This window comes from Pelodiscus sinensis, chromosome 10 (assembly GCF_052426305.1).
Source record: "Pelodiscus sinensis isolate ZL-2025 chromosome 10, ASM5242630v1, whole genome shotgun sequence".
Lineage (NCBI taxonomy): Eukaryota > Metazoa > Chordata > Testudines > Trionychidae > Pelodiscus > Pelodiscus sinensis.
The window spans coordinates 35,732,183-35,748,684 of NC_143061.1; the positions used below are offsets into that span (position 1 = coordinate 35,732,183).

General features: G+C 40.8%; 1 protein-coding gene across 6 annotated transcripts in view; it reads left to right on the forward strand.

Annotated features, from left to right (window-relative positions):
- TRIP12 (thyroid hormone receptor interactor 12) overlaps positions 1 to 16,502 on the forward strand; it is a 183,630-nt gene that overhangs the window by 95,743 nt on the left and 71,385 nt on the right. For all 6 annotated transcript variants that reach the window (XM_075937625.2, XM_075937628.2, XM_075937629.2 and 3 more), the window contains 10 exons: positions 70 to 206; positions 2,774 to 2,857; positions 4,621 to 4,716; positions 5,663 to 5,811; positions 7,262 to 7,297; positions 7,385 to 7,480; positions 9,480 to 9,572; positions 9,763 to 9,924; positions 12,962 to 13,030; positions 15,175 to 15,340. In XM_075937625.2, coding sequence (XP_075793740.1) covers positions 70 to 206; positions 2,774 to 2,857; positions 4,621 to 4,716; positions 5,663 to 5,811; positions 7,262 to 7,297; positions 7,385 to 7,480; positions 9,480 to 9,572; positions 9,763 to 9,924; positions 12,962 to 13,030; positions 15,175 to 15,340 — 1,088 coding nt within the window. The remainder of the gene's footprint in view (positions 1 to 69; positions 207 to 2,773; positions 2,858 to 4,620; positions 4,717 to 5,662; positions 5,812 to 7,261; positions 7,298 to 7,384; positions 7,481 to 9,479; positions 9,573 to 9,762; positions 9,925 to 12,961; positions 13,031 to 15,174; positions 15,341 to 16,502) is intronic.

Sequence of the window (16,502 nt, forward strand, 5' to 3'; positions counted from 1 at the left end):
TTGAGTGGCTTTGAGTTAAGAACCTTGTTGATTTAATTGACACTTAACACATTACATTTGCCTTTCTAGTCGGCGAGGCTCTGGCCTGGGCAAAAGAGGAGCAGCTGAAGCTCGCCGACAGGAAAAAATGGCTGATCCTGATAACAACCAGGACGGAGTTAATTCTTCAGCTGCACGTACAGATGAGACTCCACAAGGAGCAGCAGGTAAACAGAAACACAAACTGCAATACCTGTTCTCTGGTACTCTGTAAAACATTGATGTAAACCTTGTTCAGGCCGCAGGATTGCCAGATTCCATTAGTTTGTCAGCATATTTTTTCCCTACCATCATTAATCAAATGACACGTGCGTAAAGCAAGGGCATGGGAAGGGAGGTGTGTGCTGATTGCAAATCACACTGACCGTGAAAGCCAAGCAGTCCCTCTACCAATCAAAGTGCTGCTGCAGTTCAGACTGCACCCCCTCTCTGCAAATTCTAAGTACTCAAGTGCAGTTTGAAAAACTACTCTACCCTATCTTAGCTATGACAATCTTGCAACCCACAGAGATGGAGGGCCACTTATGTGGCCCACTCGCTAGCCTAGGTTGCCCATCACTGCCTTAGAGTATTGGACTTCTTTTTTGTTTAAAAAGTGGGGGTAAGGAAAGGCATAAATGAATTGCTAATGTCCCTTGTGGAAGCTGACTGATCAGGGGACTACTGCTCAGGTGTTGAGCTGCAGTTGTGTTCAGAAGCCTTTTGGTTATGTGATAAGCTTTGAACTCCCTTCCAAATTAGTGTACAGTACTAGTAATATTGCTGTTTCTATATGGTAGATAACAAACATAAGTTAGGGTACATCTACAAAGCAGGGCTGAAGTCGGAATAAGTTACGCAACTTCAGCTACGTCAATTGCATGCCTTACTTTGAAATAGCTTATTTCTGCTTTCAGCGCTGTCTATACAGCAGGAAGTCCAGGGAAGAGCACTCTTTCTCCAACTTCCTTACTCCTGGTAAAATGAGGGTTTACAGGAGTCAGTAAGAAGCCTCCAGCTCGACATTATTTTGACATTATGTTGAAATAACTGCTTGTAATTTAGTCGCAGACTGTGTTTATTTCAGAATAACATCAATTATTTCAAAATAATGCTGGTGTAGACGTACTCTTACTGTGCTTTTTGACAAGTTACTGTCAGAACCTGTGTCTAACCAGCCAATACTGTGTGATTCTTTTACAGTAAAGAACTTTTGGTTGATTTGTGATATACAGTTATGAAAGTATTTTTGTACCTCTTGATATTAACCTACATGTTCTAGCTTTAGAGTACTTACAGAAAAGTCTTTCCCTAATAATCTTTGCCAGAATCTGAATTATCAGCCTTCCTGCACTCACTATGCTGCAGTAGGAAAAACTGTTCACAAAGTTAGTCATCTCCTTACACTGAAGAGTCCATTATTCCCCAAACAGTTTTATTGAAATAATTGCAAAGTAACTTAATACTCATTATGAGCCATCTGTCCCTAATTGAGCACATCAGTTAATTTCAAGACTCCAACAATTATATTGGCTTTTGGGGGTGAGGGGAACTTTAAAATGGTCAGGATTGAATATAAGGCATTGATGTGTTTTAGTGCAGTGTAATAAATAGGATTACTTAAACCGAATTCATAGACTTTATTCAAAGCTATGCGTGTATGTCTGAAAATACTGGTTTCAGAAGTGCATTGAAAACTTGGTTGTAAGTTATGATGGAGAAACCCTAGAACTTACATAGGATGGAATCTCATGAATTTACAATTTTAAATTGTAATCTTAAATTGTGTAAGGCTCACCAGCAATGTTAGGTATCGTGTAATTGAATAGTTGTATAACCGCATGAAATCTTGGCAGTTACACGAATATTTGATAGTCCCCAGGGGCTATATCTGAAGCATCAGTGCAGGGTGACAGGTGGGAGCTGGTCCGCCGGGGGAGCCAGTTTACAAACCAGCTTCCCACACAGACCAGCTGCCTACCTCCTAGTGCTGCTGCCTCTGATACAGAGGCAGAAGCACAGTGTGACAGCAGCGGAAGCTCCCCATGGACTGCAGCTGCTTCACAGAAGCCTCCCTGCCCCCATCTCCTCTTGGCACTGTTGTAGAGGCTGCATTATGGATGGGTTGGGCAGGTGGAACCGTGGAGCTGGTGCTGGGAGGAACAGGCTTTTAAGCCAGCTGCCCACATCCCCAGCTCCTGCTTACTTCCCCTTGCTGCTTCTGTAGGAGACAAAGTGTGTGTGTGGAGTAGGGGGACAGGCAGGCAAGGCAGACAGTTCCTTGGAAGCTGGCATCCCATGTGCATTAGCTCCTGCCTGCCCCCCTCACCCGCCAGGCTGCTGCCTCTCTCTAACAAAGGCAGCAGTGGATGGAGGGGGGAGGCAGATCCGGTGCTCGTGGGGAGTCTGCTTAAAGTTAGCTCCTCATGGGCACTGGCTCCAGTGCTCCTTCCTCCTCCCTTGTTGCCGCTGATACAGAGGCAGAAAAGGGGAGGAGTGCATGGAGTGGACAAGATGAACCATCATGCAGTGGATTACACATTGACACCCCTAGTTCTCACTATTAATTTTTTGTTAATATTGCTTGAATGAATCTTAGTTAAAACAGGGTATGTTAGGAGTGTGGTCCAATTGCTGCTGAAGTCAGATATTTAGTTACTGTTTTTAAACAGAAGCAGCATTAATGTGTTGAATACACTTAAGAAATAAATCTTAGACATGTCAGTGTTACTCAATTATATTTTTTTTTCTTCAGCATCTAGTTCTGTTGCGGGGGCTGTCGGCATGACAACTTCTGGAGAAAGTGAGTCAGATGATTCTGAGATGGGAAGACTACAAGGTAAAAGGCTTTTAACATATTTATATGATGGGTTGGTACCTGTACATTGTATTATTAAAAACATTATTTTGATATTTTTCTCTAACAGTTTAAAAAAAAACTACTTTTTTTTTTTCTGTGAACATGCTGCTTTTCCTATTATGCATTATGCAGTGGAAGAAACTGTGGTATAGTAGACACTCAAGAATTTGGCAGTACTAGAGTAGGCTGAACTTTGAGTGTCTTAACTGATGGTGTGCTACACTAGAACTTTTTGCACTGGTTAATGATTTCCCAACCCAATAAACACTGTTGAAACAGTGTTATTTGAAACAGACGACTTAATATGGAATATAGTTCATAAGTTTGTTTGTTCCTCAAATATGAAAAGATGTGAATAGCTTTCAGTTACAAAAAAAAAAAAAAAAAAAAAAACTGCAAGTTTAATTAGGCCTACCAAATTAATTTTTTTTTTTTTTTTTTTTTTTTTTTTTTTGGCATCTGCTCTTCAACACTCACCTTTATTCCCAGATTTTGACCAAGTAAAATCCAGTTGTGGTAAAAAATATATTTGCTTTTTTGACTGGACTGCACAGAAATGCATGTCCTTCCAGAAACTGACAATTTTGGCAATATTCCGCATTTAACTTTCCTGTCATAGAATCATAGAGCTGAATGAGATCTCAGAAGGCCATCAAGTCCAGCCCTCTGCCCAAGACAGTACCAATCTCAATTAAATCAACCCAGCCAGGGCTTTGTCAAGCCGAGACTTAAAAACCTCTAGGGATGGAGATTCCACCATCTCCCTAGGTAACCCGTTCCAGTACTTCACCACCCTTCTAGTGAAACGTTTTTTTCCTAATATGCAACCTAGACCTCCCCCCACTGTAACTTGAGACCATTGCTCCTTGTTCTGCCATCTGTTACTACTGTAAACATATCAACAGTTTTCTAGTACTATGGTGCAAGGAATTGTGTTCATTTGCAGAGGAAACAATCTAGGTTTGCTTTAAAAATCTGTCTCTTCAATTCTTATATGTTCGAAGGGATGGGGGAAAGGGAATACTTGCTTTCTGTCAGTTCCTCCAGTGCGAAGCAAATTGGATAATTAATTTTTTTTTGTTATTAATACTAACCACCCATTTGTAATATTGGTGCGTAACATTCAGATTAGCTGCAGTTCAAGTAAGGACATTTTAGGTAAGAAAAACAGGATGACTTCATATAATGTTAACGATCTGCTGCTTCCAGAAGTTTTTAGACTCTAGCAAGTCACTCACCTAACAATTAACAACTACATTTGCCATGCTTTTCTCTCCGATTAATTACATTAGTCCAGTTCTTTATATAAGTGTACAGCTTATTGTTCTGCCCAATTCCCTTGTTTTTGCCATTCTGCTTGAACTATTTTACAGTAGTTCTCATTCTGACTGAAACTAGTCTATTATTTCTAGTATTAAAAATACGTATGCATGTTTTATGTTCATGTAAATACTTGAGAGTAACTGACACAACTCCAGAATTCCTCCTGGCTCTTTATTTAAAAAAAAAAAGGTATCTTTTTTACAACCTTGATAATCATACTTGAGTAAAGGGTAACCTTAGAAGACAAGTAGTTCACTTCTCTTTATTGGTGTTGGGAAAAATCTATGTGGTGGTGGTGGCGGTGTTTATATCTATACATTTTCAAAGCTGTAGAACTTCAAATTGTAAGTTCATGATATTTAGTTTTATGGGAGCTTTTTTTTGAAAATGGTGGTTTAATATCCTCTGTTTGCTTTTAGCTCTTCTAGAAGCGAGGGGTCTTCCTCCTCACTTATTTGGCCCTCTTGGTCCTCGTATGTCACAGCTTTTCCACAGGACAATTGGAAGTGGAGCTAGTAAGTAAACTTCATCTTATTTCTTTCAGCAGCTGTCAGACTGCTTAAACTTGGCTACTAGTAAATCTGATGTTACCTATGTAAGGATTTAAATACAACCAACTTTAACAATTAAATTAGTGAATAACAGTAGTGTAGGGAACTCAGTACATTAAAGTTAAGCCAAACTTTAGAAACTTAAGAAAAGAAAAAAGTTAATGCTTATAGCCAAATGTTCCACAACTATGAGCAAAGGGAGTGAAGTAACAAGTTTTAAAATACCATCTTGTTTCTCAAGATTTAGTTTGGCTTATGTATACTTCTTTAACAGGAAGAATCTGTTAATTCATCTGAAACAAGGATTCTTTTTATGGTTTTGGGAAAACCATATTCAGTACTATGTTTTTAAAATCTGTTTTGGGCATGGATGGTATCTCTAATGCAAACTAGTCAGATGAGCTTGAAATCATTTTAGAGAAATCCTTCTTTGTTTGAACATCTCTTTTAAACATAGGCCAGTGCTGTCAGCAGGGACTACTACAGACCACATTCTACCCTCTTCATACTGTCACCTCAGCAGGCTAGGATGCTTACCTCCCAATCAAAAGAATTTGGAGACGGCCCAGTTACCAATCTTGCCAGCACCTCACAACTGACAAAGGGATGTCATCTGCCAACTAGATATTTCGTGGTAGCCTAATGTTTGCTGCTCCAGTGGTATATGCTTCATACTTCCAAAAAATAAGTGGTTCACCCAATACGTTAGCCATCTTACCTTATGCTAGCTGGTTTGGTAAGTTTAGCATAGCTGCTCTTCTATGCTCATTTCAGGTGCATGGCAAGGGAAGCTAAGAAAATAATGGACCTAAAAAATGAATGAAATCACAGAATACACAGAAATCAAACTTTCTGTTGGGAAAGACAAGTGACAGAACATAAATTATATTAAATAACTTTACTTTCATAGGTTCTAAAGCCCAACAGCTTCTTCAGGGGCTCCAAGCCACTGATGAAAGTCAGCAGCTACAGGCAGTAATTGAGATGTGTCAGTTGTTGGTCATGGGGAATGAAGAAACATTAGGTGGATTTCCAGTCAAGAGTGTTGTACCAGCTTTGGTAAGGATCCAGTTTGTTTATGTATATCTATGTGAAAAATAGTGTTTAAATAGTATAGCAAAAGGATTAAACAGTGAAATAGAAGTACTCTTGAAACTTCTACATTTAAGAGGTGTCTGGTAGCCTCTGGTTCATCTAGACTTAAAAATGGCATTCAAGACTTATGATATAAACAAAATATTTTCACTTTTCGACAGCTTTCTGTAATCAGATGTAGTTTAACAAATAACTAAACCCCTCTCTCTATTTTAGGTCCCATGGTTGCCATGCTTCCATGGTAAAAGGGGGGAAAAAAAACCAATAGGCTAATGTACTCCTACAGATTTCTTGGGTAGCTGTGAGGCTTCTAACTGGAGTGTGAACTAGCTGGAGAGGGGAGCATTGTGTGTTTAAGTAGGATTGAATGAGGGGCAATGGCTTTTTATGTAGCCAGTGTAATGAGTACTGGCTCATGGGAGCATTTGATGCCTAAAAACTACATAAAAAATAATGTATGGGTTGCACTTCAGAGGACTAGGAAGATGCCTTGAATATAGAGGCTAAGCAGCCCCCGTCATAAATACATACACTTTGATGGGCCAGATGAAAAGCTGTCCACTTGCACAGACATGTCTGTGTGTACCTGGCTAAATATTAGAACTCAGACTGCTATAGTACTCTGTTAAGGAATGTGTATTTATATAGGGTCTGCTGACCATTTGTCATCAGGTGTATGGCTGTTTTCCCACTCCTTGTACAACACAACTCAAAAGTAAAATGTCTCCTTTGAAGGGGTTCATTATTCTAATGCTTGTCATATATGCATTGATTTCCATAGATTTCTCATTAGTCTGCTAGTTCATCTTCCACCCATGTATGCATGGTAACAATCCTTTCACCTCCTCAGTTGCAAGGATTCTCTACAGTCCTTTCATTAGGATCTTCGAACAGTCCTTACAGAAGTCCTTTATAGTTTCTGGCAATCTTGGGGCTTCATATGTAGGCCCGCCTGAGTCTCTCTTGCTTTCCTGGAAGAAGCCTAATGGCAACAATTGTTCCCTTTTAGGCTTCCCAGCAGTACACTCCATGCTGTCCTCCACCTCTACCATAGCAGTGCCTATAGGCTATAAAAGACAAGCCCTCAGTGTATCAACATGTGGTCCCTGGGGACTTCAAGTTCCAGATTTTGGCATTAAATGGAATGATGATCCTTAACAGATGTTAAGCTGCATTCTCTGCTGTTGAAAGTACATTTCTGCTTTTAAATTGGCTTTTGTTCTCCTGTAACAATTTCCATGGAATACTGTAGTAGCTGTTGTGATAACTTCAAAAAGATCGTGTCTCGAGTCACAATAATTTCAGTTATAGTTTTAAGAGGTTTTCACATTTATAGAATGCAAGAAAACTATCTTTTTGATAACTTGTACCAAATGAAGAAATGAGTAATCTGTTCTGATCTTTCTCTTTGTAGATAACGTTGCTACAGATGGAGCACAACTTTGATATTGTAAGTGACGAGAGATAAGAGCTAACTTTTTTTTCCTGCAAATTTAATATGATGATGATGGAAAAAACTTTTTTCCTTTTTTAATAGATGAACCATGCTTGTCGAGCCTTAACCTACATGATGGAAGCACTTCCCAGATCATCTGCTGTAGTGGTAGATGCAATTCCTGTCTTCTTGGAAAAGGTAGCAGTAGCCATGTTCCTAAGTAATGAAAATTAGTACACATACCTTAAGGACAAACTTTTAACTTTGAATAATCCCCATAACTGTCCATGCATCCACCCAAACAAGTACACTGCTGCTTCTGCTGTCATAATATAGTGACTAATAAAAAATGGAAGTTAAGAAACTAGCCTTAAATGTTGTAAATCAGTATAGTAAAACCTGTGTTATCTGGCACACCAAGGAATTAGGGCATGCTGGCAACCTAAAAATTCTGGTTATCGGGGGTAGGGAGGAAGCTGTGTGGGGCCTGCGGAGGGGGAGGGTCACAGGAGCCATGCGGGGGCCGCTATGTGGCCTGGTGGTGGGGGGGTTGTGTGGAAGCTGGGGGGCAGGAGGCGGAGATGGCAAGCCAGGGGAGAGGGCGGGAGCTGCGAGGGGCGGGGAGAGAGATGCTGGCCTGCTAGGGGTGCCAGGAGCCACGGAGGGAGCCAAGATGCTTGATGCTTGCGTCCAGCTACTGTTCGCTCTTCCCCCAAGTACATGGTGCATACTCGTCTGAGGAGTGGCCCATTACTTAAAGGGCTAGTTTCCTTTGTTTGTTTGTTTGTTTTTTGCTTTTCCCAGTGTCAGACATTTGCCAGCTTCTACAGTTTTCCAGATGTTTAAGTTCCGGATAGCACGGGTTTTACTGTACCTGGTTTATGGGAAACACAAATTACATTTCCAACTGACACAGCAAGGAAATCCATGTTCCTTTCAGTTCTGATTAACTCAGTTCACCACCACCTTCTTTTATGCTTTCACATGAGGCTAGGTTAACCAGTAAGCATCGCCTTTAATGGATGATGCTTACTGGTTCCAGTTAACTGGTGGAGGCTGGAGCACCTCTCTACCTATGGTGTAATCAACTACATGCTAACATCCTTAATCTCTATGCTGTCAAATGCTTTTCATAGTCGATGAAGGCAATGCATAAAAACAATGTGTATTTCCTTGAGTGTTCCAAAAGCTAGTTTATAATGAGGATATGGTCCATTGTGCTGAAATTGCTTTGCTTTGAAAACCTTCCTACTCTCTCAGACTCTTGAAAAGCATCAGCTAGTGGTTATTTTGGTGAACAGCTTGTAGACATGTCATACTGGACGATAGTTCTTTAGTTCACAATCACCCTTCTTGGACAGCAAAATGGGTGTTTGACTCCTTCTAGCTGGATGGTACCTTCTACCTTTCCAAGTAACTGCTACATCTCTAAGCAAGAGTTTTGGAGAGATCTTGGCCTCCAGCTCTTATCTTTTCAGTCTCTTTTCCTGGAGCTTTTCCTTCCTTCATTTGGTAACCATGAGGAGGACCTGGAAGATGTCTCCTGACCAATACTTCAATAGATTGAGAACCTATTCCCAGTTAAAATTAATACCTACAGGAAATCAGGTAACCAGGCAGATGTGTGAGGATATGTACTTAAGTGCAGTGTTGCTCTTAATGGTGTCCTTTAATATTAGTTTTATTACAACTTCCAACTTTTTCTACAGTTCCTAAAATCCTATAAAACTGTTTTGCCTTACAATAGGTGTTAGAGCCATTTGCTTTAAGAGAGCCCCTAAATTTAAACCTGTTTTTCTGAAGTCTTTTTTGGGGGAAGGGCGAAGGTATTACAAAGCTAGTTGTGACCTGAGTTTTGTTTCTATAATTCAATACTGAAATTTCATACACTACATATGTACTGTACTGTGTACAGTTTGTACCACAGAAACACTTCGGGTACATTATCTTTGAAGTCCTTTTAATGAAACGTTTGAGAATTCAGTACTTAAGATCAAGTACTAAAAACTGAGTTTGTGTTATTTTAAATGTGAAAAGCCTTTAAACATACTACTTTTATAAAAGTAGAAAATGTGTAACTTCACATTAGAGGGTGGGAAGTATTAATGTAGATCAGAATTTTTATTCTTGTCAAGCCAGTTTCTAGAGACTGATATTATTGACTAGTAACTCATTTCATTACTTTCTTTTGTTCTAGCTGCAAGTTATTCAGTGTATTGATGTGGCAGAGCAGGCACTGACTGCCCTGGAGATGTTATCACGTAGACACAGTAAAGCTATTCTGCAGGCAGTAAGTATTTTTCCCTAATAGAAAGAAAAAGGATACTTGCTTGACATTTGTTTCCTCCTTTTGATGGGTCTTAGATCACACACTGGGTAATTCACAAGTACTTCCCAATAAGTAATTGATGCCCAGAAATTTCTGTCTCTGTATGCCACTGACAGAGAACACTTCTCTTTAACAGCTTTCTGTATTATAGGGTGGGTTGGCAGACTGTCTGCTGTATCTGGAGTTCTTCAGCATAAATGCCCAGAGGAATGCACTAGCTATTGCTGCCAACTGCTGCCAGAGCATCACACCTGATGAGTTTCACTTTGTTGCAGATTCTCTGCCACTGCTTACACAAAGGCTAACCCATCAGGTAAGAAGCCATTATAAAATCTTGACTAGTCATTTTGCTATGCTACGGAGGCATGAAACTGCTGGTAGCTCTTAATGCAAATTTTTAGAGGTTCTTTTAAAAACTAAATAAGCCCTGAAACATTTTAGACCTATATGTTGTAAACTGTTATGGCTTAATAGTTTATTCCAGCAGAATAAAAAACAATTGTGTTTAAATAACACTGTCTCAAATCAGTCTTGATATATCTCATCAATGGAGATGAGGAAAGCTGGTTTAGGGAGTCATCCAGTGCAGGTATGAAATGTTGTTGGAAAGTACCTAAGTTACCTCTTACTTCTTCCAATCTGATATGAAGTAGGATCCCAAGAAGAATTATGAAACTTCACATTGGATAGTCTGTTTAGTGGACAGTCAACTTAATTTTCAAAGTTAGAATTTCTTCAGAATTTCTGAAGACCCTGGTAAAACACCTGGTGAATAGCTTTTACAGACTATGTATTCAGATTAATACATATCTTCTCCATTTTAGGGATGTTAAATTGCATTTAATCAACTAGTTGATGGAATTTCTGTTGATTAGTCGATAAACGGGGGAAACTGCAGAGCCACAGCAGAGGTAGCTCCAGGCTCTGAGAGCTATCCCTGTTGCAGCTCTGCCTTTTACATGTATTAAGAGCCTGGTGGCTCTTGAGACATTTAAAAGGCTGAAGCGCAGTGTGGGGGACCAGGCGGGAGCTGGGGCAGCTAATATCCGGCTCGTGGCATGTCCCTACCCCCAGCTGTGCTTCACCCATTTAAATATCTCAAGAGTCTACCAGCTCTTAATGCATTTAAAAAACAGAGGCATGCTGCACTCAGTCCTTGGCTATGCCTCTGCCTCCCTTGCCCCCCACGGAGATGGTGCTGAGAGGGAGACAGCTTTTAAGCACCAGTTCCTGCTTCTCCCTCCCCTATAGTAGATAGTCACTACTCTACTATCCGATAAGCTTAAGCTTATTGGATAGTGGACTAGTCGCTTACATCCCTATTCAGCTATAAACTTGATTTCACAAGCTTTCATCTTTAAAATGATCATCCACGTAAATTTAATTCTTGATGTGCATGCACATAAAATCTGATTCTTTTGAATAACAGTGTCTTTTGGGCCCATGCCTGCCTTCTGAGTGTCTCACTCCATGTGGCTGAGGACATAAAGGGCAGGGCACCTGCAACCCACTTTCATTTCCTTCTTAGCATGTATGTCTGAGAGAGAATCCTCTATGGTCAGTGTTCCTTGCTCTTGGTGAGTATTTAGCACAGTTTGGACATTAAATTTAGATTTTCCTTGGCAGTTACCTTTAGATATTTCAGGACAGAGGAGTGATTTTGCTTCTCTACAGGGATCTCTCCCTTTCTCAATAGTGGTAAATTGGCAAGTGTTGACTTCTGAGTGAGGCTTCCTTTTGTGGGACAGACCATCCACACTTTTGAATAAATTGATGGAATAGCAGAATTCCCTCATGGCAAAGGGCTGAACTGCACCCCCAGTGGTAGTTGATGCATCAGACACAGTAGCTAAGTCAATAGCCATCACAACCGCAATGAAGGAAGTCTTTCTGACTTGCAGGTATCATGAATTCCCAAGCAGATTCATGTCACCATCAGAGATCTCTTATTTGATGTCAGTGGCCTTTTAAATTTTGGCCAAGAAAAGCCCACCTTAGCAAGTTGGAGCTCTTTCCACTAGGTAGCCTCATACCAGAGTACCAATGTGGAGTTTGAGCCACTGATTTATAGCCAGGTGTAAGTTTCTGGGTTGCATATTAGTTTTGGTAAACCTCCTCTTATCCACATCTTAGCTCCAGGGCAACTGCTTGTTAATGACCAAGAATATAATCTCTGTGGATAATCACTTGGAGAGAATAGTTGACAGAAACGAACGCTCTTTCAGATGTTGTATCCACACAGATTCTATGACCCACCGTCTATCGGTGTGGATAGAAATCCTGCTTCAATAGGACATTTGAGCTAAGGAACTGGGTGTAGGTTGTGGTAGCTCTTCCCTTAAGCCCTCTACTACAGGGAGCAAGAGGCTGCACCAGGCACAGGCATGGCCCCGGCAGATATGTTTAGAAGAATCTGTTCTTGTGCTCATGGGATGTGTGCCCCAAGAGTAGAATCTGTGTATAATTACATCCTGAACCACAGGTTACTTTCCTATTGGGGAGGATTAGTGAGAGTATCACTTAAAGTCTTACATCTTGTACTGTTGAGCACTATACATGTGTATTAAGTATGCGTGAATATAATCTTGAACTTTATTGGGGGTAGTGGAATAATGTACATGTTGGCAAGAGGTATCTATAAGTGGCAAAACCTATAACTCATGTCCTGATATTGTATGTGTTAACGTTAACTTCAATTTATTTATTTACATGCTATAACTATACACAAGAATATTTTTAAGAAAGGAAAAACTGGGGATGAATTACATGTGGGTCAGTTAGCAAACAGGGTTGTGTTTTTTGTTTTGTGGGTAGTCATGAAATTTGATTTGGCATAATTTCAGCCATTTGACAAGAGGATTAGAGAAGTTATGTGTAAGAGCAACTTTTAAGCAAAATTACAAAAAGACTAGAAAACTATTTTAGGAGAAGTGACTCCTCTTCCCCCACCACCCCTTCCGAGAAGCTTAATTTGCCTCATGCTGTGACACTTCAGTCTTCTGTTACATCTGTATATCCTGGATGCTTGTAAATTGGCATTACGGCTGCCTGCGTTTTCCAATTTTGAGAGATTGTGCAAATATATTAAACTTATATTTGGTCATCTAAAATGGAGTAATTCTCCTTGAGTTGAATAGTCTTACGGGGTGAGCCATACCAAATAATCTGTTCGTGGAAGCTGTTCTTGCTGTAAAGAATTCAGAGGTTATTTTTATCACTTCTAAATTGAAATCTACTAAAAGTAGGGTTTCAGTTATCGGTGTTTTAGGGGGAAGGGAACTTTTGTGCAGAATTATATGTAAAATAGTCTCTAGAATATCTTTCAATATATGTATATTTTTTAAAAATAGGACAAAAAATCAGTAGAAAGCACTTGTCTCTGTTTTGCACGGCTAGTGGACAACTTCCAACATGAGGAGGTAAGTGATCTATCTCTTGTACTTTTAACAAAAATTTTTTTTTTAAAATTGGACTAGAATTTTCTGAATTGTTCTTTTAGTGATTGCTCATGTCAATTCAAGTAGGTTATGTGCACCGTGTGCCTGATAATCTGAAGGTTTTTCCATGTTGGGTCTGCTCTGGAACCCTCTAGAGTGGTGCCTTTATGGCTGTGTATGTGGGTCCCTGCCAACCCATCACCTTTTTATTTCCTTCTTACCACCATTGACGGTTGTTGGAGAAACTTCTCAATTGCATTAACAAGTGCATCCCATGGTGGATATTCTGGCCCCAGAAGGACTCTAAGGGTAGTTCTGCCCTTATTAACAGGGCTCGACAAATAATGCAGTCTACTCGCCCATGGCTAGGTAGATTCCAACCTGGAAGAGCCGGGTTCGGGCGATCTGCGCATGCACAGATCGCCAGACAGCACAACTGGCGAGCAGGGCTCGCCGCGGTTCAGCGAGCCCTGCTTATCAGTATAGATATTTTAGAGATATATTGTGCATCCCTCTGTCTGCGGGGTCTTTTGTTCAATAACTTCTCCTACATTGTAAAAGCTTAGGACCACCAAATTTAGTATGCAGCTTCCTCTTCTCCTAACTCAAAGCAAGGGTTGTGCCAGTAAAACAGATGTACCTGGAATTTGACTGTTTTTCATACCATGCCTTTCGTACCCCAAACTAGAGTGTCTCCACCTCACATCGTGGAAACTCCATGGGTAAACTAGTTAGAGCTCCAGTTTGGTTAGGGAAGTTCTTCTGGGCAGAAGGAAGCTCTCCACTAAAGCCACTTATCTGGCCAAGTGGCAAAGGTTCTCCATTTGCTTCACGTAGAAGGGCACCTCTCTGCTGTGGTCCTCAATTACATTTAGATTGACCTTTTTACTCTACTTAAAGCAGCAGGGGTTGGCAGGCTCATCAATCAAAGTGCACTGGTTGCTATTTCTGCTTTCCATCTGGGTGCATCAGGGTGGTTGGTATTTGCTAACTCTATCGTTGGGCACTGTCTGAAATGGTTAGAGACCGGGTGTACTCCCAGGGGTGACAAATGATCCCTCCTAGGTTTCTTAACCTGGTGTTCTCAAAGCTCATGTTGTGGGGGGTGGGGCTTCAAACCTCTAACAACTAGTTATCTACTTTACTTTACTTCTCTTGGAAAATCGCATTCCTCGTGGCTATCCCTACCTGGGAGAGTGTCTGAGCTCAAAGCTTTAACATCTGATCCTCTTTTTACAGGACAAGGTATAGTTGTAGCTGTACCCAGGCTTTCTCCCTAAAGTTCTCTCTCAATTTCATGCTAATCAGGACATCTCTTTATCTGTGTGTTTCACAAAACTGCATGCTAATGACAGGGGTTGCATGCTGTATTCCCTGGACATGAGATGAGTGCTAGCTTTTTACACTAAGCAGACAAAGCCATTTAGGAAGTTGACACAACTCTTCCTCACCAGGGCAAAAGAGACTAATTTTTTTTTTCTTGAATCACAGGCTGTATTAGGACATACTATGATCTAGCAAATATTCCAGCCCCAGCATTGACAGCACATTCCATGAGAGGGCAAACTTCTGCAGCATTCCTAGCACAGGTCCCCATTCACAACATCTGCAGGATGGTGCCCTGGTCGTCTGTTCATACCTTTTATATCGCACTATGCCATCACACAGCAGGCTAGAAATGATGTTGCATTTGGTAGAGCAGTGCTTCAGACTGCAATTCGTGTGAACTCCGACCTCCTCTTCAGGGAACTGCTTGGGAGTCACCTATTTGTAATGGCCATGAGCTATCACTTGAAGTAAAAATGGTTGTCTATCTTTTGTGACGGTTGCTCTTTGAGATGTGTTGCTCAGGTCTATTCCAAGACTCCCCCTCCCCCACCTCCATTGTCTGGCAATAAAGAAGTGGAGAGATGGCAATTTAGCAGGAGCTATGTACACAGCCCTGAAGGCACCACTCCAGGGGCTCCACAGTGGACCTATGGGTACTGCTAGGGAAAAACCTTTCAACATTTGTGCACATAGTATACACACACTTACTTGAAAATGGACATGAACAACACATATTGAAGAACAACAGTTATGAAAGGTCGGTAACTGTTTTTTTTCCTTCCTTTTATTTCTTAAAGAATTTGCTTCAGCAGGTTGCCTCTAAGGATTTGCTCACAAATATTCAGCAACTCTTGGTAGTGACGCCTCCCATCCTGAGCTCAGGAATGTTCATCATGGTGGTGCGCATGTTTTCCTTAATGTGCTCCAATTGTCCTACGCTAGCAGTTCAACTTATGAAGCAAAGTAAGTGTATGTTTTCTCCTTGTATGTCTACATCCTTTTTTTACATGGCACTTTTATTAGAATAGGAAACATAGATAGTAAATATTACTGACTTTATTAAACACTCTATAATATACCACACTTTCCTATAGGAACATGTGGAATCAAGAAAAAGCAATACAAACTGGACTTCCCTGGTCCCAAATAGGGATGTAATAGTGTAGTGATTAACTGATGAGCAAAAGCTTATAAGTTAATGATATAGACTACACGCATTTCCCTTCCCCACCCCACCAGTAAATTTTTTAGCAGGCTGGCCAGCAGACTGGCTCAGCCCTGACTTCAGACGGCAGCAGAATATGGCAACAGGCAGTCGGTCTGCGAGGGGAGCTGGTTTTTAAACCGACTCCCTTCGTAGACCCCCTCCTGCTTGGCACCCTGTGCTGCTGCCTCTGATACAAAGGCAGCAGTGCAGAGTGGCAGGGGGCTTCTCGTGAGTGAGACCAGAGTGTAATATCTGCTGGCCTCACTCCCCAGGGACTTATAGAATAGTCAACTAACCAATAGGAATTCATGAGGTTAACCAACTATTCAATCAACGGATATTAAACATCCCTAGTTGGAAACCCTTAGGTCCTAACCCATCCTGAAAAGGGAATTTTGCTGGCCCTGGCCCATCGCCGTGACTCCCGGCCACTGGGACTCTGGCCTGAAAACCTCCAAGGTCGTAGTGGACCTCAGATGTTGCTGGACCACAGAGCCCCAGTTTAGGGAGGTGACAAAGTAATATTTGTACCGATTTTTGCAGTGTAGTTAGATGGGCTGTCCCTTAAATCTTTTTTTTTATCTTAAGCTCTCAACTTTCACTGGAAGTTTTAAACTAGTTTGAGTTAGTACTAATCACTTAAACTAATTCCATCACAACATTATGACAATTGTTCCAACTAAGTTTATAGGCAGGGAAAGTGTGCATTAAATAAACACTGTTCTCTCATAATATTTCCTAAAAACATCAGTGTCATTGTAATGTTGTCTGCAGTTCTAGCTTAGACCCTTCTTTCTACTGTGCTAATTGGCTTTCACTACAACTTCCTTCCATCCCTTTCTAACCTTAGCTTCAATACTCTGCATGCTCTCTTCCTTTCTTTGTTCCCATTCTGACAACCTTCTCATCAGTCTTCCC